Source organism: Somniosus microcephalus, chromosome 16 (assembly GCF_052327205.1).
Source record: "Somniosus microcephalus isolate GS21.2 chromosome 16, FLI_Smic_1.0, whole genome shotgun sequence".
Lineage (NCBI taxonomy): Eukaryota > Metazoa > Chordata > Chondrichthyes > Squaliformes > Somniosidae > Somniosus > Somniosus microcephalus.
The window spans coordinates 53,012,836-53,039,001 of record NC_141002.1 but is presented as its reverse complement, the minus strand read 5'-3'; the positions used below and the strand labels follow the sequence as shown (position 1 = coordinate 53,039,001).

Sequence of the window (26,166 nt, the reverse complement as noted above, 5' to 3'; positions counted from 1 at the left end):
CACGTTATTCACGCACAGTGTAATTTTGCCTGCAAAAAAGTTAAGTACATGGGGAAGTGTGCCCTTACCACAAGATTATAGGGTACAAATAACTGTTAGCGAAGTGCTTGTATGAATTCTGAACCAGCTGAGACCAAATTCCTCCCTGTTTTAAGAGGTGTTAACCCAAAGCAAGTTAATAATGCTTCTGCTGAAAATAGTGGAGTAGGGAATTTGATACGAGTACTTTTAGCGCATTCATAAAATAACATTACCAAGCATAATTTTTACCCTTATATCAGTATATAATTTATATTGAATCAGTGGTTTGTGAGCATCTTGAAATGTAAAACTTGATCAGCTGTTAAATAGTAAAGCCTTTGTATTTTGATCAGAGTCCATGGTTTTTCTTTTAATTATCAATATTTGTTTAACTGATTTATAATTATTTACTCCTTCTTAAACTGTTTTAGAATGCTTTACTCAACTAGCTTAATTTCCCTGGTGTAATGTAATAATTATTGTTTGTTTGATATGTGTTTTGCAACCTGCCCTTGAACCGTAGAAAGTGACTATTGGACATGTCCATGACGCTTCTGCTGGTGTGAATATTTCAACTGCGATGCTGTTTGCCATTTATTTCATCTCAACCTGCTCTTCTTCATCTTCCCAGCTGAAAAATCTGATGAAATGAACAGCAACACAAGAGAATTAAAACAAAGAGGGACTGCCTCATCCCAGGATCACCTTCATGAAAAAGGCAAGAAGATGAAGAAGAGAGAAAAGTGGGGTAACAAGTTGGAATTTGTCCTGTCTGTGGTTGGAGGAATAATTGGACTGGGGAACATTTGGAGATTCCCTTATCTCTGTTACAAGAATGGAGGAGGTAGGTTATATAAAAAAACAAATGGAATACTGGGTGTTATGGCAAGAGATACAAGTCAAGTTGTAATGGTAAATCTAATTAAAATCTTTGCAAGAGCATACGTGGAATACCATATGCAGTTTTGGGCTTCAAGTTATAGGAAGGATGTTGAAACAAGAGTGCACATTCACTAGGATGTAAGAAAATACAAATACAAAGACAGCCTTGAAAATTAGGACTATTTTCATTAGAACAGAGAGGTGACTTGGTAGAGGTGCTAGAAATGTGAAGGGATGGGGCAGAGTAGATAGAAATAGACTGTTTCCAGTGATTGAGTCCAGAATAAGGGGACATAGATATAAAATAAGATGCAAGAGATTTAGGACAGTGTGTGGAGAAATCTTATTGCACAGACAGTCGTGAGGCTGTGGAATGAACCACTGGAGTTAGTGATTGAAGCAGAGACCAGGTCAGCACTTGGGAATAGGTTAGGTAGGTGGTTGAAGGAAAGGATCAATAAAGGCACGTAGGAACAGGGTAGGCACATGGGATTCGGATGATTGTTTTGTGAAGGATAAACACTAATTGGACTGAATGACCTGTTTCCATGCTCTATTTTCTATGTAATTCTATGCAGTGACTGCCACACATTTCTTTGTGACTGGATCCTTTCAGGCAGCATGACCTTTGCTACATTTGTCTTGCAGCTTCTGTCCATTGCTTCAAAATACTTTATTCAAGAGGGCTGCTCAAGCCATATCCCTCCTAATGGAGGCAAACAAGTAAAGAGAGAGCGAGCTATCCAGTCCTGCAGACTGGCAGGGTCCCACAGGTGCGAGGAGCAATATGACATCCCCTGAATTTTTGAATAGGAAAGGCTTTCATTCTATTAATATGCAGTCTGTGTGCAATACCAATCAGCTTATCTTGCACATAAATGTCAGATATTTAGGAAATTGCCATGCATGCAACAATCCACCATACTAGCCCTTATGATTCAAAGCCATGTATTAAGCTGGCTGATTTGTGATCAGGACTATCCCTTAGTCACGGCTGATGACTCCAGCAAAGCTTCTGCAGACAGGAGAGGACAATAGATGTAATGAGAGCCATTCCTACACCACAACAGTGACGACACTTCAAAAATACTTCATTGGCTGTAAAGCACTTTGGGGCTGCATGAAAGGCGCTATATAAATGTAAGTCTTTCTTTCTTTCTGCCACTATAAGAAGTATGATTATAAGAAGTCTCAAGTCCTGTTTTAGGTGCCTGGTTAAATCTGGTGGAGCTCGGCAATGCAGCACAGTGAGATTCTCTAGAATCTTTGTAGCTTGGTACAGGAAACTTTCGTTTAAACGGAGGTTAAATCTCCGGAATGCTCTATCCATCGGCAAAATTCAGGAGTCGGTTCAGATAACTTTTTTTACTTTTCGTTGCTTTTTTTCTCCATTCCTGGCTCTGCAAGCGTTTAGCTGAAGCTGTTGCTTAGCTACAGAGACGCTTGCAAGCTGCGCTGACTGTTTTAAAGCTGTTGCTAAGCAACAGGGTTTGTTGCTAGATACGGAGCTCAGAAGCTCCGTATGTTTTAACATTAGCGCTGGTTTCTCCGGCAGTGTTGATCGACCAGCACCAGCTCGGTCCCGTCAGTGCCGGATACCAGAAAGTTTCCTGTATGTTATACATTATCTCCCAATGAAGAAAGATTTTTTGCATCCAGAAGTTGGAGACAATGGTGAAGAGCGGGTGGAAGGATTTCTTTCCCCGCAGCATGAGGAGGGTGCATAGGAAGGAGAGGACCTGGGACAGGACAGCCATTAGCCACAGAAAGGAGGGCACAACAGACAGCTGGCTGCTTCCAACAAATAAAGGTTGATTTACCGAAATAAAATCACTTTACACCAGTCTGTTCTCCCCCCACACCCTCAGAAAATCACTTACTGTCAAAGACTTCTGCCAAGTTAACTTCATAAAACTTACACATTTCCCCATACCATTTTCCAAACCCCCAAAAGGTGAAACACATACACAGAAATGAACTCAAAATTGTATGTGCACAAGTTGTGTTTACTTTTAGGTACAACATATTTTCCAAAAAGTGCCTTAAAATTCCAATCACCCTATCTACAACTACTTCTTAATATTGTGTCTACCCTTTGCGCTGACTAATTTACTTGCTGTGCTCCTAATCTATTACTCCTATGAGATGCTCCCTGAGTGAGATAAGGTTGAGTGCTGTGTGGCTCCTCCTGCAGCCTTGGAAGCCTGAAGTGACTCTTACTCAAAGAAGCAGCTGTCCCAGAGCGAGCTGCTTCTGGCAGCTTTTCCCTTGCTGGGCCCAGGCCTGTAGCGCCCTCCTGTGTAGCCATTATAGGAGGCCTGAAGGCAGTAGGTTCTCCGGAGAGATAATGACATCTGTACCCGCACCTTGCAGCCTACTGGTGTTGGGCACAGGCTCAAAGGAGCTACTGGTCGGTGTCGGAACAGAGTGAATGGTTTCAACCAGGTCTTGCAACCACTGTGAAAATGTCCTGTTCAACCATCTATAGCAAGATTGTAAGCTGGCATTCCAGATGCCACCAATGTCCTTACAAGCTGTTCCTGGCATCCTAATGCCATAGAAATTTCTTGGGCTGTCACAATCTTCAAGTTGTTCTGCAGGTTGTGGAAAATTCCCTGCAATGTGCTGCTGATGCAGGTAGTGGATTTCTCCTGATTCCCAATCATCTTAACCCTGTTTGGAAATTGTCTCCACCACCTGCACATGAAATAAATCAGAGTTTATTTTAAGACTGAGCCCCTGAGATCTAGGTCTCTCAGTTGAGGATGGTCTTTTTTCCACACTCTGAAAGAACAGGACTCTGTCTCTCCTCCACTACCAAGTCCTTATTCTCACTAGCGCTCAGTGCTTCACCCAGTGGAAGCCCCTGTAACTCACTAGTTACTTCGTTCTGGGGCCTTTGTTCAATGTATATTTATGATTTGGAAGAAGGAAAGGTAACAAATCTCCCCGCCCTGAAATTCCTGGGTTGGGGAGGGGGCATAAATCAGTGATCATGCCTTTGCAAGGCCAGAAATTTCAGACTGGGCCATTTTACATTAGGGCTCAATTGGAGAAGCGTTGCGGTATAAACTCTGTCCAGTTTCAGGGTGTGCTAAAGAAGTCGTTCACCCTCCCAGTGGTAGCCATATTAGGACAGGATGACTTCTGCCTTCCCAACTGCACTCGAGAGTGCATGTCACCGTGATTGCGGAGCTGTGAGCCTCTGATTGGACCTGTGGGGTGCGTGGGGTTGGAGGCGGAGGAGGGGGAGGTGTTGGTTTGCAAAGAGAGGATGCTACAAGTGCCTATCAGTAACTGACTTGGCCTTGGAGTAGAAGGAATGAGCACCTAGCTGGGCCTCTGGAGGAGGTTGCGAGCACTTTGTTGGGCTTTTGAGGGAGACTGTGAGAACCTGTCCTGGCCTCATGGGGAGTCTATTGGACCTTGGGGGAAGGCAGTACACACTTGGCTGGGTCTTGGGTTTAGGCTGTGAACCCCTGGTTGAACCTTGGGATAGGCTGGTGAGGGCCCGGTTGGGCCTCGAGGGGAGGACTCAAAGAACCTGGGCATTGCAATATCAACTCTAAGTGGCTCTGCCTCTTGGAGCAGAAAAATAGGTGGATTTGGTCAGAAGGCAAGTATAAAAGAGGGGATTTATCGAAGTCACTTTTAGAGTATTTGCTGCGATTTAAATTTTTATTTCCCGAAATGATTATTTTAGTAAGGAAACACTAGGCTTAAGGAATCATACACCAATGTAGTTGAAATTTACTATTAACTGTAATGCACTGGTAATGTTTAATAATGCGTTGTTATTGAACTATTCAGTGAGTAAAATGTGCGTTTATTCATTACTGTGTAACAAGGACTGTGTGGAATTTTTTCTTCCCTTTCACTCTCTTAACACTTTCCAACTCGCACATTCTTCCCTGACACTAGGACTCTGCAGTGCATGGTTACTAGAAAACTCAGAAAGGCAACATTTTGTTTAAATGAACATTCACTTTGTTACTTCATTATTCACAACAGAGTTGGATTGACATCAAATGTCAATGACCTTACTGTAGACTATGACAGAGAAACCACAAGATCAGTGTTACTAATTTTACCAGAGTTAGCAGGATCACTGGATCACAGATCAACCATAAGAAAATATGCTGCCATCATGGAATTTGTTGCAACCAAATTATTTTTTGATTGTACTCTGTCTTTCAAAAGAGAGAGTTAAAGATAATTAACAGCATGATTTTTTTCCACACGGTCTTTACAAATTTTTGAACATTAGTGCAGTTTAGATCCAGATTAATCATAACCCTACTTTTGACAATCTTTCATCATCGCTGGGTCAAAATCCTGGAACTCCCTACCCAACACCACCGTGGGAGCACCTTCACCACGTGGACTGCACTGGTTTAAGAAGGTGGCTCACCACCACCTTTTCAGGGCAACTAGGGAATAAATGTTGGCCTTGCTAGCAGTGCCCATATCAGATATGATGCTCCCACCTCCCCCCATAATGTTGCCAAAAATAATTGTCAAGCAGTATTGAGGCAGAGACCCAGGATGCATCTCTGCCCATTTATACTCATTAGAATGCCGAGAAACAGTCACTGACTCTGATCAGAAAAATCAGCCCCAATGTTTCTTATGTATCCTGTACTGCTACTGACTTGGGAAAACTTCACGCTGGAAACTAGGGGCTGCATTTTACGAACCTTGGCGGGTCCATGGTGGACAACGTCGGTGGCAGGTTCTGACCCTGTTGCTGGCTCCATCCCGGCCTCTGAAATGAATTTCCCCTGATTGGGCTTGTTAAGCCCTCCCAGCACGTTTCCCGGCCAATTAGAGGTAGTGGGTCTGGTGACGTCATTTGATGACGCGTCATCAGCCGGTTTCCTTAAAGGAGCCATGGCCAAATTGATTTTGACATTTGTGCTGTCAGTGTGTTATAGCATTGAGGTGCTGCAAACACTGACAAGCACTGCACAGAGATGCAGGGCTGCACCCAGGCTCTCCCATCATATGCTGATGGAGGGAGTCACAGCACACAGAGAGATTCTCTTCCCTTCCAATGGGCAGAAGAGACCTCCCTAGGAGAGCAACACAGCCTGGTTGCACATTGCACAGGAGGGCACAAGCAGGGATTTGGTCAGGAGGACTTGGGTGCAGTGCCACAAACGTATCAATGATCTCAGTAGATCACGAAACACTAGTACAAAGCCACACTCAACCTCATCCTGCTGTGCCTCTCATCACATCCCCATCACTCTACCTTCCCTACCCTACTCCCGCACATCCTTACTCACACCAGCTTACCTTGCACCTTCACCCATCCCTCTCTATCTACATTATCACATCCCCATCTCACTAGCTACCCCTCACACTCACCCTCATCCTAGTGCAATCATATCAACTATGCAATGTTCATGTTAAGTTTCTGTTAATGTGGTGTCAACATTGAAATCTTTATTTTCAACACTTTCTGGTCTTGGACAGATTTATGTGCATCTATGGAAGTGGCTTAGTGAGTTCCAGTGAATGGTGAGACATAACGGTACCCCCCCATAATGGTGGTGAGTGTGAAATGAATGGCTTGGGCATTGTAGGGATGCTTTATGCTGTTGGTGTGGGGTGGTGCCAACCTGGCGCATCATGTGGCAGCCAGGGTGTACAGCGTCAAGTGAAGTAAATCTGTCCATGGTGAGGCCATCCCTGACCTCCCAGGTAGCAATGTTGTTGGGTGCTGATGCCCTGTGCCCTGTGCAGCATCAGTTGATTGCGGAGAAGGTTGGTGTTGTTGTTGGTGCTGCTGGTGTGCCTGGTTCTGCTGGTGTTGGGGCCGATCGTGGTGGAATTCTGAGGACCAAGGTGTGAGAGTGTCAAGGGCACCCATGCTGATGGAATAGATGGCAGACGAGGTTGAGATGACAGAAGCGATCTGTCAATGGTGGGAGAGGTAATGAGGTCAGACTGGATGGAGACTTGTGTAAAGACTTGCACCATCCTGAATCTGTAGTGGAAATGCAGTTTAGAGAAGCTAGTGCTTAAGGGAACATTTCTCAATCAGCTGGGAGCTTTGACTTTACATTTGAGGCTGTCAACTCATCAGCTGATTCAAGGGCCACTGACCTCCCACCTCAGCTTCACAGACGAGGTCTAGGCACAGCGGGAAACCGGTGGGTGACCTGTCAAATCCAAAAAGCTGGGAAAAAACCATTGATAAGTGGCTGTAAACAAGCCACTAATGATTTGAATTGCCTCCCCCGCCGCTGTGTGCCAGGTCTGCTCCGTGCTGACAGACCCGACATTCGGTAAAGGCATATGGTGGCGGGTTCAAAGTGGGGTCCCAACCCGCTGGGGGAAAAAAACACTTTCCTGACCCGCCACCAATCACGCCCACTGACCCCTACAAAATCCAGCCCTAGGTTTTCCATTCACATTCATAGCATGGATTAAAAAAACGTTTGAAACATTAATTCCACTTTTTTCCAATATAGAGAGGTTTTTCGGCATGTCTCACTCTGCAATGCTCAGTTACATCAATTTATTTCCCTCTGTATGTAGCTGTGGTAAAGTGGTTTGTACAACATGTTACCATGAAGGGATCGAAATGGTTTGACAATAAATGGTGTCCAGGAAGGAATGAGTTTACAGGGCAGTATGTAACAGCCTTAAAAATGTATTATAAACAGAAACAGATACTGCTGGAAACACTCGGTGGGTCAGTCAGCATCAGAGCAGATGAGCCCCCCAATATTGACAGGGGCAGGTTGTGTAAGTTGGGGGGGGAGGAGTTTGCATGCTGTGGAGTTTTAATGCGGATTGCCTCACCGTTATTTTTACAGTAAAATCCGGCCCAATGAATTTCTCTTGATCAGGGCAAGAGCAGGAAGTAACTTTAACACAGTCATCGATGTGCTAGTCAGAGTAGAAATAGAAGGATATTTCAGGTGAATACATGGCTAGAGGACTGGTGCGAGGGGGAGGGATTCAAATTCCTGGGACATTGGAACCGGTTCTGGGGGAGGTGGGACCAGTTCAAACCGAACGGTTTGCACCTGGGCAGGGCCGGGACTGATGTCCTAGGGGGAGTGTTTGCTAGTGCTCTGGGGAAGGGTTTAAACTAAAATGGCAGGGGGTTGGGAACCTGAGCAGGGAGACAGAGGAAAGGGAAACAAGGATAAAAGCAAAAGCTAGGAAGGAGAAAAACAAAAGTGGCAGTCAGAGAAATCAACGGTTTAAATCAAACATGGCCACAGTAAATAATAATTCTAATAGGTCTAAGAGCATTAAAAAAAACAAGCCTGAAGGCTTTGTGTCTTAATGCGAGGAGCATTCGTAATAAGTTGGATGAATTAGCTGTGCAAATAGAGGTAAACAAATATGATTTGGTTGGGATTACGGAAACATGGCTCCAGGGTGGCCAAGGCTGGGAACTCAACATCCAGGGGTATTCAATATTCAGGAAAGATAGGCAAAAAGAAAAGGGAGGTGGGGTAGCATTACTGGTTAAAGAAGGGATTAACACAATTGTAAGGAAGGATATTAGCTCTGATGATGTGGAATCTGTATGGGTAGAACTGAGAAATACCAAGGGGCAGAAAATGTTAGTGGGAGTGGTATATAGACCTCCAAACAGTAATGCCGAGGTTGGGGATGGCATTAAAAGGGAAATTAGAGAAGCGTGCAATAAGAGCACAGCAGTCATCATGGGTGACTTTAATCTACATATAGATTGGGCTAACCAAATTAGTAACAATACTGTGGAGGAGGAATTCCTGGAGTGTTTACGGGATGGTTTCCTGGACCAATATGTCGAGGAACCAACCAGAGATCAGGCCATCTTAGACTGGGTATTATGTAATGAGAAAGGATTAATTAGCAATCTTGTTGTACGAGGCCCCTTGGGTCGGAAGGACCATAATATGATCGAATTCTTCATTAAGATGGAGGATGAAGTAGTTGACTCAGAGACTAGAGTCCTGAATTTAAATAAAGGATACTACGATGGTCTGAGGCATGAGTTGGGTAGGATTGATTGGGGAATGTCACTCAAAGGGTTGACGGTGGATAGGCAATGGCAAACATTCAAAGACTGCATGGATGAACTACAGAATTTGTTCATCCCTGTTTGGCATAAAAATAAAACAAAAAAGGTGACTCAACCGTGGCTAACAAGGGAAATTAGGGATAGCATAAGATCCAAGGAGAGATCATATAAATTGGCCCGAAAAAGCAGTAAACCTGAGGATTGGGAGCAGTTTAGGATTCAACAAAGGAGGACAAAGGGATTAATTAAGAAGGGGAAAATAGAATATGAGAGTAAGCTTGCGAGGAACATAAAAACTGACTCTAAAAGCTTTTATAGATATGTGAAGAGAAAAAGATTGGTGAAGTCAAGCGTAGGTCCCTTGCAGTCAGAATCAGGGGAATTTATAATGGGGATCAAAGAAATGGCAGAACAATTAAATACATTATTTGGTTCTGTCTTCACAAAGGAGGACACAAATAACCTTCCAGAGATGTCGGGGAACATAGGGTCTGATGAAAGAGAGGAACTGAATGAAATCAGCATTTGTAGGGAAATGGTGTTAGGGAAATTGATGGGATTGAAGGCCGATAAATCCCCAGGGCCTGATAATCTACATCCTAGGGTACTTAAGGAAGTGGCCCTAGAAATAGTCGATGCATTGCGAATAATCTTCCAACATTCGATGGAATCTGGAACAGTACTCATGGACTGGAGGGTAGCTAATGTTACCCCACTATTCAAAAAAGGTGGTAGAGAGAAAATGGGGAATTACAGACCGGTAAGCCTGACATCGGTAGTGGGGAAAATGCTAGAGTCCATTATAAAAGATGTAATAGCAGAGCACTTGGAAAACAGTGACAGGATCGGACAAAGTCAACATGGATTTACAAAAGGTAAATCGTACTTGACTAATCTACTGGAATTTTTTGAGGATGTAACTGGTAAAATAGATAAGGGAGAACCAGTGGATGTAGTGTATTTGGACTTTCAGAAGGCTTTCGATAAGGTCCCGCATAAGAGATTAGCATGTAAAGTTAAGGCACATGGGATTGGGAGCAAGGTACTGACTTGGATAGAGAACTGGTTGGCAGACAGAAAGCAAAGAGTTGGAATAAACGGGTCTTTTTCCAAGTGGTAGGCAGTGACTAGTGGGGTACCACAGGGATCGGTCCTTGGACCCCAGCTATTTACAATGTATATTAATGATCTAGACAAGGGAACTAGATGTAATATCTCCAAATTTGCAGACGACACAAAGCTGGGTGGGCGTGTGTGCTGTGAGGAGGATGCCAAGAAACTCCAGGATGATTTGGACAGGTTGGGTGATTGGGCAGAAGCATGGCAGATGCAATATAACGTGGATAAATGTGAGGTTATCCACTTTGGTGTCAAAAACAGGAAGGCAGATTATTATCTGAATGGCAATAGATTGGGAGAAGGGGAAGTGCAACGAGACCTGGGTGTCCTTGTGCACCAGTCACTGAAGGTAAGCATGCAAGTGCAGCAGGCAGTTAAGAAGGCAAATGGTATGTTGGCCTTCGTAGCGAGAGGGTTTGAGTACAGGAACAAGGATGTCTTGCTCCAGTTGTACAGGGCCTTGGTGAGACCACATCTTGAGTATTGTGTGCAGTTTTGGTTGCCTTACCTGAGGAAGGACATTCTTGCCATGGAAGGAGTTCAGCGACGATTCACCTGGCTGATACCTGGGATGGCAGGAATGACGTATGAGGAGAGATTGGGTCGATTGGGCTTGTACTCGCTGGAGTTTAGAAGAATGAGAGGGGATCTCATTGAAACTTATAAAATTCTGACAGGACTGGACAGACTAGATGCAGGAAGGATGTTCCCGATGGTCGGGGTGTCCAGAACCAGGGGTCACAGTCTAAGGATAAAGGGTAGGCCATTTAGGACAGAAATGAGGAGGAATTTCTTCACCCAGAGAGTGGTGAACCTGTGGAATTCTCTACCACAGAAGGCAGTAGAGGCCAATTCATTAAATATATTCAAGAAGGAGTTGGATATATTTCTTAAGGCTAAAGGGATCAAGGGGTATGGGGAGAAAGCAGGGACCGGGTACTGAATTTGGATGATTAGCCATGATCGCATTGAATGGCGGAGCAGGCTCGAGGGGTCGAATGGCCTACTCCTGCTCCTATCTTCTATGTTTCTATGTTTCTATGTAATGGAACAAGAGGTCAGAGAAGGGACCTGAGTTGGACTGGAACAAAGACTGTTTAACATATCCTATCTATTAGTTTTTGGTGATTTTCTTTGTACTCATCAGGAAGACGTCAGTGATGAGAATGGAATACCTGGTATCCAGTATGAAGCATTCCAAAGTCATGCGTAATACAGGGTAGATAAGAGACATTGGGGCTGATTTTTCCCGTCAGATAGCTCTGAGTGCCTTTTTCCAGGGGGGAGAAATTCAGTATTGCCCCATTTGGGGTGCTAATTTTTGAAATCAGGTAAAATTAGCGCCAGGTGCCAATGATTCTGAGCTTTCCCTAAATTGGCCGTTAGCGCTCCTGGAACGAACTGCAGCGTTAAGTCAAACACTAATGACCTAAGCAGGATGCTACAGGGATGCTACCAGCAGAGCAATAATGAATCTCAGGTGCGATGCAATCGGGAATGATCCTTCACACTGGTGCCTTCCAGCTCTTAAAGGGGAGGTTGCATCATTGTGCAGATCCTCATTATCAGCAGTGCTTGCTGTGAAGGCGACCTGCAAGGAACTTAATCCCCTGATCGTGATGGGTGATCCCACTCCCAGGGAGAGAGCTCGTCATTTCACGGACAAGGCATTGGAGGCATTGGAGGTGGGAGCCCAGAGCTGGTCGAGGGCATCCTGCAAGGCCATCTGTAGTCTCTGGCACCAGCACTCAGCAGCCTTCCACCAGCCCTGCTTCAGCTACTGGGGAGACACGATGTAGGAGCAGTAGATTAGGGAAAGGCACTGTAAAGGGGGGAAGTAAGGGTTTGCACAAGGGTGATTAGTTAATATTGTTGCTGTATATATGTGGTTCCTGAATTTGGATACATTTATTATTGGAATGTTGCAGATTTGGGGCTGTGTCTCATTTCTGATTTGGGGTGTGGTATGGAATGAGAAATTGATGGAATGATGGGGATGTGCTGAGCAACCGGGAAGTGGCCTCCAATTCATTGGAACCGAAGTCTGATGAGGCAGTCACGGACAGCCCTTCCACAAGGCCGATTGAGTAGCAACCTCCTCTGTCGCTGCTGTTCGTGCTTCTGTTCCTCCGCCTCCTCCTCCTCCTCCGCGTCTCCCTCTTCCTCCTCCTGAGGTGGTGTGGCTATGCTTGGTGGCAATGGCTGAGCCCTCATGATGGCCAAGTTGTGCAGCATGCAGCATACGACGACGAAATGGGACACCCGCTCAAATGAGTACTGGAGGGTTCCTCCCGAGTGGTCAAGGCAGCGGAACCGTTGCTTGAGCACTCCGATGGTCTGCTCGATGATGTTCCTGGTGGCAGCATGGCTCTCATTATATGAGTCCTGGGCACGAGTGTTGGGGTTGCGGAGGGGAGTCATGAGCCAGGTAGAGAGCGGATAGCCCTTGTCTCCAACCAGCCAGCCGCGAGCTTGATGTGGTGGCTGTAACAGAGCTGGCACAGGGGTCTAGCGCAGGATGAAGGCATCGTGGCTGCTGCCAGGATAGCGGGCATTGTCGGTGAGGATTCGCTGTGTCGCACACCAACTGCACATTAAGTGAGTGGTAGTCTTTGCGGTTACGGAATACCTCTGGATTGTGATGCGGTGCTCGCAAAGCGATGTAGGTGCAGTCAATGGCGCCCTGCACCATGGGGAATCCCGCTATCCTGGCAAAGCCACATGCACGCTCATGCTATTTCTCTCTGGTCATGGGGAAGGAAATGTAGTCTCTTCTTCTGTAGAGAGCATCTGTGACCTCGCGGATGCAGCAATGGACGGCGAACTGTGATATGTTAGGTATGTCTCCTGTTGTACACTGGAAAGATCTGCTGGCGTAGAAATTGAGGCGATGGTGACCTTGACTGCCACTGAGAGAGCCATGGTGCTTCTGATGTGAGGCTCGATGTGTAGCTGCAGAAGGTGGCAGAGATCTGTGACCACGTTCTTGGTGAAGCGGAACCTTCTCAGACACTGTTCCTCAGTGAGATTGATTTAGGAGAGCTGCTGCCGGATACCCTGGGAGTGTAAGGCCTCCTGTTGAGAGCCCTGTTGGCCCTCCTCCCTCTGGACACATTTTGCAGTCTCTCTCTCTGCCTCCGCTGCCTCCGACGTTGACGCTGGAGGGCGAGGTCCAGTGCCAGTACAGCCCCCGTTAAAGTATGGAATGTTGCACTTTAATATCTCACCTAAATGAAATTGAATAATTTTTCTGAGGCAGAAGACTCCTTCAAGTGAAAAACGCTGAAATCGCTCAAAACGCCTGTTTGCCTATGCCAAACTGACAAGGCAGCATTCTTTGCTGACTAAAAATAAACCGGATGTTGGTGCCTTTATATAGTGCTCCTCCAGCACTCATCTGACTGCATACCGCCTCCTCTACCTGTCGTTGCTAACGGCAGGCGCTCAGGCAGGGGGCGAGAGTGAATTTCTGAGACGGGGCACTACCGGGGCGCTGCGCAGTCGAATGATGTCATGATCTCCGGCCGCAGGAGAGTGTGGCGCTAGTGGTTACTGCCACCGCAAACCTCCACTTTAATTTCGCAGGTGTCAGTAATATCGCCGTGCCCGGTTGCTAAGCCGGTAGCGCCCCATTAGCGTCCCCCGGAGTCACTAACGGGAGGCGCTAAGGTACCGAATTTCTCCCCCATGTATTTTAAGGAGTAAAAATGGATGGAGATGCATCCTGGGTCTTTGCCTCAGTATTGCTTGATCCATATTTCCAACAAAATTATGGGTGGAGGTGGGAGCATCATTTGAGTGTGGCAGGAAGTTCAATTAATTTAAATGACTGGGAACCGTAGCACTCTTGGACTATGTGCCCCTATTCATAAAACTCAAACTGCGACTGGCCTTTTTTATGCCTTTATCTACCGATATTCACACTTTCAAAGAATCATATGTACATATATTTGAACACCTAGCTCTCTCTGTTGATCTACACTCTTCAAGGTTCCTCCATTAAGTGAACACTCCCATTCCTTGTTTTTCCTCCCATACTGTGCTACCTCTTAGTTATCCACATTAAATTGCATCTGCTTCCTTTCGGCATGTTGTCAAGCAGATGCTTTTCGCTCAGGCATCCAACCTTTCCAATTCCTGTTTGTGCTGTGCATGCGGAAGCTGGAAAATCAGCTGATTTGGAGCTCGCTTTGGTAACCTGTAATCCAGCATGACATACTTCTGCTGTGCATGTGTTGAAACATCATGCATGTGCAGAATAGGTGAATCGCCCCGAAATCTGCTGTTTTGCAGGCTCCCTGGTTGGCAATTATGCCTATAGATATTAAAAATGAATTGCAAACTTAAGTGTGAATAGTTGGCAGGGGACACCTTCAATTGGTAATATGTTTTCTGCTGCAACTTACTATGACATCAGCAACAGGATGGAGTTATTTTGCATTTCCTGCGATCTAATCCAATCTGTCCTGCAGAGTCTACTGATGACTCTAGCAAAATCTTGATGAAACTGGTAATGGAAATGTTAAGAGGTTGAGGTGAACCTTTTTCACAAAATTAAGGAAGTGGTAAATAATTTGCAGGATTGTGAATAATTCCTTTGAACAACAGCTTGAGACTGAAACTTCTAAAAGTCTTCAAATTCTGTTGCCAATTACCACATCACATGATGACGTTACAAGTCACATGAATCGTGAACATCATCTAGCCTGTTGCACTCAACGTGATACAATTGAAGACCAAAGTCGAATCTTGGCATGTTTTTCTACTTTCTTGCACTGTGTATAATCAGAATTGTTTTAGTGGATGTACAAGTTGATTATTGACTGAAGTTAACAGTCCTACTAATGCACAATCAATCCGCCAGTATATGTTACAATTATTGGGGTTGTTTATGAAGCAAATATGTGTGTGTCCTCTATATTTCTGGATATTATTTAATAGAAACGAAAGTGCATCTGTGCACACCTTTAAAATAGTCTTAGTGATCATGTCCAGCTTTTGACATTATTTTAAATAGAGTATTTGCATTTATTTTTCAATCATTTCTTGGTGTCATATTTGACCCTGAAATGAGCTTCCGACCACGAGTCCGCAGCATAACTGAGAATGCCTATTTCCACCTCTGTAACATCGCCCGTCTCCGCCCTTGCCTCAGCTCATCTGCTGCTGAAACCCTCACCCATGCCTTTGTTACCTCTAGACTTGACTATTCCAATGCGCTCTTGGCTGGCCTCCCACATTCTACCCTACGTAAACTTGAGGTCATCCAAAACTCGGCTGCCCATGTCCTAACTTGCACCAAGTCCCGTTCACCCATCACCCCTGTGCTTGCTGACCTACATTGGCTCCCATTTAAGTAATGCCTTGATTTCAAAATTCTCATCCTAGTTTTCATATCCCTCCATGGCCTTGCTCCTCCCTATCTTTGTAATCTCTTCCAGCCCACAACCCCCTGAGATATCTGCGCTCCTCTAATTCTGCCCTCTTGAACATCCCTGATTATAAACGCTCAACCTTTGATGGCCATGCTTTCTGTTGCCTAGGCCCTAAGCTCTGGAATTCCCTGCCTAAACCTCTCCGCCTCGCTACCTCTTTTTCCTCCTTTAAGATACTCCTTAAAACCTACCTCTTTGACCAAGCTTTTGGTCACCTGCCCTAATTTATCCTTATGTGGCTCGGTGTCAAATTTTTTGTCTTTTAATACTCCTGTGCAACACCTTGGGACGTTTTACTACGCTAAAGGTGCTATATAAATACAAGTTGTTGTTGTTGTTGTTCTCTCTTCACAAGTAAACCCAACTCAGGACTACAATCATATCTCCCATTTTCCATATAACACAGTGGTACACACCAACGTGATTACTAGTACTTCGCCAGTGTAAGGGAGTTATTGCCAGTTACTGCTCAATGAAGAGGGTACTCCAATATACGATAAGGCAGGTAGGCAGACCTAATAAACTGGTTTGTTTCTCCATTAGTGTTGATAGTTGAAAACATTACAAAGGTAATGCAAACATAAGCCAGGTTTCACTTCAGTCTGGGGACTCATTTTAGAAGCTTTGGTTTCAGAAACTTGTATTTCCTACCCATGCTGAGATGAGAGTCAAAAAAGTTTATTGGGAGGAAAACAAACCAATTATAATTATTTTTCTGAACAAAACTATTAATTTGTAAAAATGCTGTTATTTAGGAAAAGATAAAGCAATCCAGGAGTAAATTTCTTTGCTACCAGTGCCACGTGCTAGTCAGAGTAGAATTAGAAGGATATTTCAGATGAATACATGGCTAGAGGAATGGTGCCAGGGGGAGGGATTCAAGTTCCTGGGACATTGGAACCGGTTCTGGGGGAGGTAGGACCAGTTCAAGCCGGACGATTTGCACCTGGGCAGGGCTAGAACTGATGTCCTAGGGGGTGTGTTTGCTAGTGCTCTGGGGGAGGGTTTAAACTAAGATGGCAGGGGGTTGGGAACCTGAGCAGGGGGACAGAGGAAAGGGAAACAAGGATTAAAGCAAAAGAAAGGAAGGAGAAAAACATAAGTGGCAGTCAGAGAAATCAACGGTTTAAATCAAACATGGCCACAGTAAATAATAATTCTAATAGGTCTAAGAGCATTAAAAAAATAAGCCTGAAGGCTTTGTGTCTTAATGCGAGGAGCATTCGTAATAAGGTGGATGAATTGGCTGCGCAAATAGAGGTAAATGAATATGATTTGGTTGGGATTACGGAAACGTGGCTCAAGGATGGCCAAGGCTGGGAACTCAACATCCAGGGGTATTCGATATTCAGGAAAGATAGGCAAAAAGGAAAGGGAGGTGGGGTAGCATTACTGGTTCAAGAAGGGATTAACACAATTGTAAGGAAGGATATTAGCTCTGATGATGTGGAATCTGTATGGGTAGAATTGAGAAATACCAAGGTACAGAAAATGTTAGTGGGAGTGGTATATAGACCTCCAAACAGTAAGACGGAGGTTGGGGATGGCATTAAAAGGGAAATTAAAGAAGCGTGCAATAAGAGCACAGCAGTCATCATGGGTGACTTTAATCTACATATAGATTGGGCTAACCAAATTAGTAACAATACTGTGGAGGAGGAATTCCTGGAGTGTTTATGGGATGGTTTCCTGGACCAATATGTAGAGGAACCAACCAGAGATCAGGCCATCTTAGACTGGGTATTATGTAACGAGAAAGGATTAATTAGCAATCTGGTTGTACGAGGCCCCGTGGGTCAGAGCGATCATAATATGATCGAATTCTTCATTAAGATAGAGAATGAAGTAGTTGACTCAGAGACTAGGGTCCCAAATTTAAATAAAGGAAACTACAATGGATTGAGGCGTGAGTTGGGTAGGATTGATTGGGGAATGTCACTCAGAGGGTTGACGGTGGACAGGCAATGGCAAACATTCAAAGACCGCATGGATGAACTACAGAAAATGTTCATCCCAGTTTGGCACAAAAATAAAACAAAAAAGGTGACTCAACCGTTGCTAACAAGGGAAATTAGGGATAGCATAAGATCCAAGGAGAGGACATATATATTGGCCAGAAAAAGTAATATTCCTGAGGACTGGGAGCAATTTAGGATTCAACAAAGGAGGACAAAGGGATTAATTAAGAAGGGGAAAATGGAATATGAGAGTAAGCTTTCAGGGAACATAAAAACTGACTCGAAAAGCTTTTATAGATATGTGAAGAGAAAAAGATTGGTGAAGTCAAGCGTAGGTTCCTTGCAGTCAGAATCAGGGGAATTTATAATGTGGAACAAAGAAATGGCAGACCAACTAAATAAATATTTTGGTTCTGTCTTCACAAAGGAGGACACAAATAACCTCCCAGAGATGCCGGGGAACATAGGGTCTGATGAAAGGGAGGAACTGAAAGAAATCAGTATTTGTAGGGAAATGGTGTTAGGAAAATTGATGGGATTGAAGGCCGATAAATCCCCAGGGCCTGATAATCAACATCCCAGGGTACTTAAGGAAGTGGCCCTAGAAATAGTAGATGCATTGGTGATCATCTTCCAACATTCGATGGAATCTGGAACAGTACCCATGGATTGGAGGGTAGCTAATATTTACCCCACTATTCAAAAATGGTGGTAGAGAGAAAATGGGGAATTACAGACCGGTAAGCCTGACATTGGTAGTGGGAAAAATGCTAGAGTCCATTATAAAAGATGTAATAGCAGAGCACTTGGAAAACAGTGACAGGATCGGACAAAGTCAACATGGATTCATAAAAGGTATATCATGCTTGACTAATCTACTGGAATATTTTGAGGAAGTAACTGGTAAAATAGATAAGGGAGAACCAGTGGATGTGGTGTATCTGGACTTTCAGAAGGCCTTCGATAAGTTCCCGCATAAGAGATTAGCGTGTAAAGTTAAGGCACATGGGATTGGGGGCAAGGTATTGACTTGGATAGAGAACTGGTTGGCAGACAGAAAGCAAAGAGTTGGAATAAACGGGTCCTTTTCCGAGTGGCAGGCAGTGACTAGTGGGGTACCGCAGGGATCGGTCCTTGGACCCCAGCTATTCACAATATATATTAATGATCTACACAAGGGAACTAGATGTAATATCTCCAAATTTGCAGATGGCACAAAGCTGGGTGGGCGTGTGTGCTGTGAGGAGGATGTCGAGAAACTCCAGGATGATTTGGACATGTTGGGTGATTGGGCAGAAACATGGCAGATGCAATATAACGTGGATAAATGTGAGGTTGTCCACTTTGGTGGCAAAAACAGGAAGGCAGGTTATTATCTAAATGGCAATAGATTGGGAGAAGGGGAAGTGCAACGAGACCTGGGTGTCCTTGTGCACCAGTCGCTGAAGGTAAGCACACAGGTGCAGCAGACGGTTTAGCAGGCAAATGGTATGTTGGCCTTCGTAGTGAGAGGGTTTGAGTACAGGAACAAGGATGTCTTGCTGCAGTTGTACAGGGCCTTGGTGAGACCACATCTTGAGTATTGTGTGCAGTTTTGGTCGCCTTATCTGAGGAAGGATGTTCTTGCCATGGAGGGAGTTCAGCGAAGATTCACCTGGCTGATACCTGGGATGGCAGGAATGACGTATGAGGAGAGATTGGGTCGATTGGGCTTGTACCCGCTAGAGTTTAGAAGAATGAGAGGTGATCTCATTGAAATTTATAAAATTGTGACAGGACTGGACAGACTAGATGCAGGAAGGATGTTCCCGATGGTCGGGGAGTCCAGAACCAGGGGACACAGTCTAAAGATGAAGGGTAGGCCATTTAGGACAGAAATGAGGAGGAATTTCTTTACCCAGAGAGTGGTGCACCTGTGGAACTCTCTACCACAGAAGGCAGTGGAGGCCAATTCATTAAATATATTCAAGAAGGAGTTGGATATATTTCTTAAGGCTAAAGGGATCAATGGGGTATAGGGAGAAAGCAGGGCCGGGTACTGAATTTGGATGATCAGCCATGATCGCATTGAATGGCAGAGCAGGCTCGAGGGGCCGAATGGCCTACTCCTGCTCCTATCTTCTAGGTTTCTATGTTTCCTGCATAAACGTATCACAAATGTGCTGCAAACAATGAGGAAATTCAGGGCCAAATATTATTAACTTACATTCATGAAAAAATATATGACCAATCCTTTTTACTATCCTGCTTCCACCCAGGTGCATTCCTGATCCCATATTTTGTATTCCTCTTTGCCTGTGGAATTCCGGTGTTTTTCCTTGAAATTGCCATTGGACAGCACACTAGTCAAGGCGGAGTCACAGCTTGGAGGAAGATCTGCCCCCTCTTTGAGGGTAAGTTGCTTAAAGGAAGTTTCAATATGATTTGAAGAAAATAGCAATGTAAATTAGAGAGTTGTTGGGCAAAGAGAAGGTCAGAGATATGGAAACAGATTTGGAAACCATTAGCTGCAGCTACGTTTTAGAGTTATTTGTCACTTGTAGGTTGTGCCTGGTTTTGTGTTCCCATGATTCAGTGCCAGCAACAAACCTTAATGATGGCTTATACTAATCACTGTTAGAACTGAGGAGAGTGTAACTGAGGTAACTGCCATTGTAATTCAGGCATATAACCAAGTTAGCTACACTGAAACTGCCCTCCACATGCTCCAATTTGTGAAAGTTAACTTGACGGAATCACCATGCAATGAAAGAGATCGGAGTCCTGTGAGTTGACCTACTGATATAGAGCGCTGGTGTCATATTAAGGAGCTGCAACAGGGAGCAATAGGACCCTGTGCTGTGCTCATGGTGGCCCACAGAGCAATTTACCAACCTTGGCGGGACTGATGGAGAATGTACCGATCAAAGGCAAGACACATCCTTGCAGTAGCAGAGCGATAAATTGGAGGATGACTCCGGTATCCCCACAACAAGCCATTTTATAAGCCTTCTACTACAGGGTTGGCTGCCCAGCCTCTTTCCCAAAACATTATGAATGGGTCAAGGATAGAACATGAAAGATTGGAGAAAGTAATGGCAATGGTAGGCTACATTTTCCTCTTTTGAACTTGAATGTAAATAATTGTGGATTGAGCACTGAGAGGAACATCCGGAGGGTAGGACCACGTGCCTGTAGTGGAGTCTGCCTATTTTCTGTCCATTGCTGATGTCTAATCCTACCCTTCCAATTTGTCTCGATGCGTTCTGACCAGGTGATTATTTATGCTCAAGTACAAAAGGGGGAACTCTGCCTCAATTGTCTTTTTACTGCCTCATTTGGGTGATCATTCACTAGCTTTCAATTTCTTAAAAGACCTGTTTGCTGGACATATAAAGCCATTGACTGCTTCTTTGTGACAGGAGACAGCGTTTATGATTGTTGATATTTGCCTGTTGTTCACCTCCCCCCTTCCTTTTGTTCAATCCTATAAAGGGATCGCTTTATCTTCTCATTAGCAGCTCAAACGAACCTGAAAAATTATCCTGCTTTTTTTCTCTTTTCAAGATGCTGATCAACCAGCTGTGCATTTCCAGCATTTTGTGTTTTTACTGTCGTTACTTAAATGTGCAGAACTGCCTAAGGTCTTCAAGTGCTGCGATCTGCAACGTAACAACAAAGCGTGTCAACAGAATCAATGGAAAAAAACGATTAAGAAAGAAAATGGAGTTTTGCTCAATTATGACTTGGGGCCAAGGAGCAATTAACAGAACATTTCCCCAGGAGTTTTAATAAATTCGTGTGACCTATGATCAGGCAAATTGTACGTGCTGTGTGCAAGGAAAAGCCGAGAGGACAGATGGGCTCTTTTCAGCTGTGCTATGTGTAACAACATTTTAATCCTGTTCTTTATAATTGGAGTTTATATTTTTATTAGCGCACACCCCACCTCCAATGTTTTTTTTTCAGTATTCTTGGTGTACCTGCTGTTCCAAGTATATATGTTGTTACCGGTATGTTTACGTATGGTTTTTTCCTTCCCTGTGGTATAGTATCAGGCATAGCACATAGATGATTTTTTTATACAGTTAGAATCAATCCCACAATAGTGACTGTTTCATTAATTCAGGGCTCTACACTATGATAACAAATTTACTTGCAGTGTGCTTACTTTCTCTCTTCCCTATGGCAGGTATTGGTTATGGTACACTACTCATCGTTCTGTACAGTACAACTTATTACATCCTTATTCTGACCTGGAGTACCTTCTACCTCTTCAATTGTTTCTCTGCTGAACTGCCATGGGCTCACTGCAGACAAGAGTGGAACACAGGTAACAGCCTAGATGGTGGAGATCTTGGGGGAGAAAGTTGTTCGGCAGTTACATTTTTTTTTAAATTCATTCTCGGGGTGCGGGCGTTATGGCAAGGCCAGCATTTACTGCCCATTCCTATTTGCCCTGAGAACCACTGTGGTCAGTTTGATATTCTTTGTATGGGTTTGATACAACTGAGTAGCTTGCTGGGCCATTTCAGGGGGCAATTAAGAGCCAACCATGTTGATTTGGGATTGGAGTCACATATAGGCCAGACCGGGTAAGAACGGAAGGTTTCCTTCCCTAAAGGACTTTAGTGAACCAGTTGGGTTTTTACGACAATCCAACAGATTCATGGTCACTTTTAGTAATGTCAGCTTTTTATTTCCACATTTTGTATTAAACTGAGTTAAAATTCTCAAACTGCCATCGTGGGATTTGAACTCATGGGGCTGAATTTTAATGGAGAAGGTGGGATCGGGGTGGTGGGGGCTCAGAGGCAGGGTCTGAAGTGGATCGGGGGCTGGGGGAAGATAGGGGGGGCGGTTCCAAAGAGAGTCACAGGCCAGGGGAAGATCGGGGTGGGGCGGGGGGGGGGCGCGGGGGATGGAGGCCAGAAGTGGATCGGGTGCTGGGGGAAGAGCGAGGGTGGATCCGAAGAGAGTCACGGGCTGGGGGAAAAGCGGGTGGGGGGGGCGGCGAAGTGGATCGGGAGGCAGGAAGAAGATTGGGGTGGTCCGAAGAGAGTCAGGGGCTGGAGAAGGATGGGTGGGGCGGGGGGGGGCGGAGTCCAAAGATGATCGGGGGCCAAAGGAGCAGCACGGGGAGGGCCGGAGTAGTGGGGGGGGAATCGGAGGCTTGCTGTGGGGGGTGGGGAAGGCCTCGTGGAGGCCTCGGAGGCCTGGAGTGGGGAGGATTGGTAGCCTGGGGAAGGGATTGGTGGCCTGAGGGGGTGGGATGGTGGAATCAGAGGCCGGGGGGAGATGATTGGAGGCTTGGAGAGGGGTCTCCGATTGTAGGGGGTGTGTTAGAGAGGGATGCTGGATCCAGGAGGTTACCTCCTGGATGCAGCAGTCCTCACCTTGCTGTAGCTGGTGAGATTTATGAGGTGTGCCAAACCCGACCAGCTACAGATAAACACAAAATGGAGGTAAAAGAATAGGCTTTCAGCCTCATTATATTTATTTAAATAAACGGGCCGCCTCCTGGCAGTAGATTGGTGCCTGGCCCTGTCCTGCCTCCCATCCCAACTCCGTTAAAGCCGGATGTGGGCGGGTTGGAGGCGGGCTCCAATCGAGATTCCGATTTGTAGCACTTTAACTACCTCCACGCCCCCAACCCACCCCTTTTTTAGGTTAAAATTCCCCCTATGTTCTCTGAATTATTGGTCTAGCCCTCTAGATTATTAGTCCTAAATCTTTTACTTTTAATCTTATATCTATGATCCCATCACTCTAGACACCACATACCCAATCACATGGAAGAGAGGCATGAGTCACTTTGGTGTTCATGCCTTATTTGATTGCAGGGCAAAGTTATGGAGCATGCAGCACATACGAACCTGGAGACTATCTTGGGGAGGTACTCCAGACCTGTCGAGGCAACAGAACCTTTGCTTCAGAAAGCCGATGGTTTGTTCAGAGATCTGGTGGAGACACGGCTCTGATGGAAGTGTTCCTCAGTGTCTGTGTGCAACAAGAGTCATGACTCAGGAGGTCAAGTCCCCAAGTAGCCAGTCTGAAACCCAATGGTCTGGGTGGAGGAGGGCTGGTGAAGGATAGAAACATAGAAACGTAGAAGATAGGAGCAGGAGTAGGCCATTCGGCCCCTCGAGTCTGCTCCGCCATTCAATGCGATCATGGCTGATCATCCAAATTCAGTACCCTGTCCCTGCTTTCTCCCCATACCCCTTGATCCCTTTAGCCTTAAGAAATATATCTAACTCCTTCTTGAATATATTTAATGAATTGGCTTCAACTGCCTTCTGTGGTAGAGAATTAAACAGGTTTACCACTGTCTGGGTGAAGAAATTCCCCCTCATCTCTGTCCTAAATGGCTTACCCCTTATCCTTAGACTGACCCCTGGTTCTGGACTCCCCGACCATTGGGAACATCCTTCCTGCATCTAGTCTGTCTAGTCCTGTTAGAATTTTATAAGTTTCAATGAGATCCCCTCTCATTCTTTTAAACTCTAACGAATATAAGCCCAATCAACCAAATTTCTCCTCATACGTCATTCCTGCCATCCCAGGTATCAGTCTGGTGAATCTTCGCTGCACTCTCTCCATGGCAAGAACATCCTTCCTCAGATAAGGTGACCAAAACTGCACACAATACTCACCAAGGCCCTGTAAACTGCAGCAAGACATCCTTGCTCCTGTACTCGAACCCTCTCGCTATGAAGGCCAACATACCATTTGCCTTCTTAACCGCCTGTTGCACCTGCATGCTTACCTTCAGCGACTGGTGAACTAGGACACCCAGGTCTCGTTGCACTTCCCCTTTTCCCAATCTATTGCCATTCAGATAATAATCTGTCTTCCTGTTTTTGCCACCAAAGTGGATAACCTCGCATTTATCCACATTATACTGCATCTGCCACGTATCTGCCCAATCACCCAACCTGTCCAAATCATACTGGAGTTTCCCTGCATCCTCCTCACGGCACACACACCCACCCAGCTTTGTGTCGTTTACAAACTTGGAGATATTACATCTAGTTCCCTCGTCTAGATCATTAATATATTTTGTGAATAGCTGGGGTCCTAGCACCGATCCCTGCGGAATCCCTCTAGTCACTGCCTGCCACTCGGAAAAAGACCAATTTATTCCAACTCTTGCTTCCTGTCTGCCAACCAGTTCTCTATCCAAGTCAGTACCTTAACCGCAATCTCATGTGCTTTAACTTTGCACGCCAATCTCTTATGCAGGACCTTATCGAAAGCCTTCTGAAAGTCCAAATACACCACATCCACTGGTTCTCCCATATCTATTCTACCAGTTACATCCTCAAAAAATTCCAGTCGATTAGTGAAGCATAATTTACCTTTTTTAAATCCATGTTGACTTTGTCCAATCCTGTCAATGTTTTCCAAGTGCTCTGTTATTACATCTTTTATAATGGACTCCAGCATTTTCCCCACTACCGATGTCAGGCTTACCGGACTGTAATTCCCGGTTTTCTCTCTACCACCTTTTTTAAATAGTGGGGTTGCATTAGCTATCCTCCAATCCATGGGAACTGTTCCAGAGTCTATAGAATTTTGGAAGATGACCAGCAATGCATCTACTATTTCTAGGGCCACTTCCTTAAGTACCCTAGGATGTATTTTATCAGGCCCTGGGGATTTATCGGCCTACAATCCCATCAATTTCCCTAACACCATTTCCCTACAAATACTAATTTCATTAAGTTCCTCCCTCTCATTAGACCCTATGTTCCCCAACATCTCTGGGAGGTTATTTGTGTCCTCCTTTGTGAAGACAGAACCAAAGTATGTATTTAATTGGTCTGCCATTTCTTTGTTCCCCATTATAAATTCCCCTGATTCTGACTGCAAGGGACCTATGCTTGACTTCACCAATCTTTTTCTCTTCACATATCTATAGAAGCTTTTACAATCAGTTTTTATGTTCCCTACAAGCTTACTCTCATAATCTATTTTCCCCTCTTAATTAATCCCTTTGTCCTCCTTTGCTGAATCCTAAACTGCTCCCAATCCTCAGGTTCACTGCTTTTTCTGGCCAAATTATATGTCCTCTCCTTGGATCTTATGCAATCCCTAATTTCCCTTGTTAGCCACGGTTGAGTCACCTTTTTTGTTTTATTTTTATGTCAAACAGGGATGAACAAATTCTGTAGTTCATCCATGCGATCTTTAAATGTTTGCCATTGCCTATCCACCGTCAACCCTTTAAGTAATGTTCGCCAATTCATCCTAGACAACTCGCGCCTCATACCATCATAGTTTCCTTTATTTCAATTCAGGACTCTAGTTTCTGAGTCAACTATTTCACTCTCCATCTTAATGGAGAATTCTATCATATTATGATCGCTCCTCCCCAAGGGGCCTCGCACAAAAAGATTGCTAATTAATCCTTTCTCATTACATAATACCCCGTCTAAGTTGATCTGATCTCTAGTTGGTTCCTCGACATATTGGTCCAGGAAACCATCCCGTATACATTCTAGGAATTCCTCCTCTGCAGTATTGTTACTAATTTGGTTAGCCCAATCTATATGTAGATTAAAGTGACCCATGATAACTGCTGTGCCCTTATGGCACACATCTCTAATTTCCCATTTAATGCATTCCCCAACCTCAGCATTACTGTTTGGGGGTCTGTATACAACTCCCACTAACGTTTTCTGCCCCTTGGTAGTTCTCAGCTCTACCCATACAGGTTCCACATCATCAGAGCTAA

General features: G+C 44.8%; 1 protein-coding gene across 3 annotated transcripts in view; it reads left to right on the top strand.

The window, feature by feature from the left end:
* The first annotated feature begins 519 nt into the window (after positions 1-519).
* LOC147106180 (sodium- and chloride-dependent GABA transporter 2-like) overlaps positions 520-26,166 on the top strand; it is a 135,169-nt gene continuing 109,522 nt past the window's right edge. The window contains exons 1-3 of one of the 3 annotated variants that reach the window (XM_086009041.1): positions 520-865; positions 19,706-19,840; positions 21,619-21,759. In XM_086009041.1, coding sequence (XP_085865167.1) covers positions 670-865; positions 19,706-19,840; positions 21,619-21,759 — 472 coding nt within the window. In that variant the 5' untranslated portion in view covers positions 520-669. The remainder of the gene's footprint in view (positions 866-19,705; positions 19,841-21,618; positions 21,760-26,166) is intronic. The other 2 variants (XM_086009040.1, XM_086009039.1) reach the window with 2 other exon arrangements.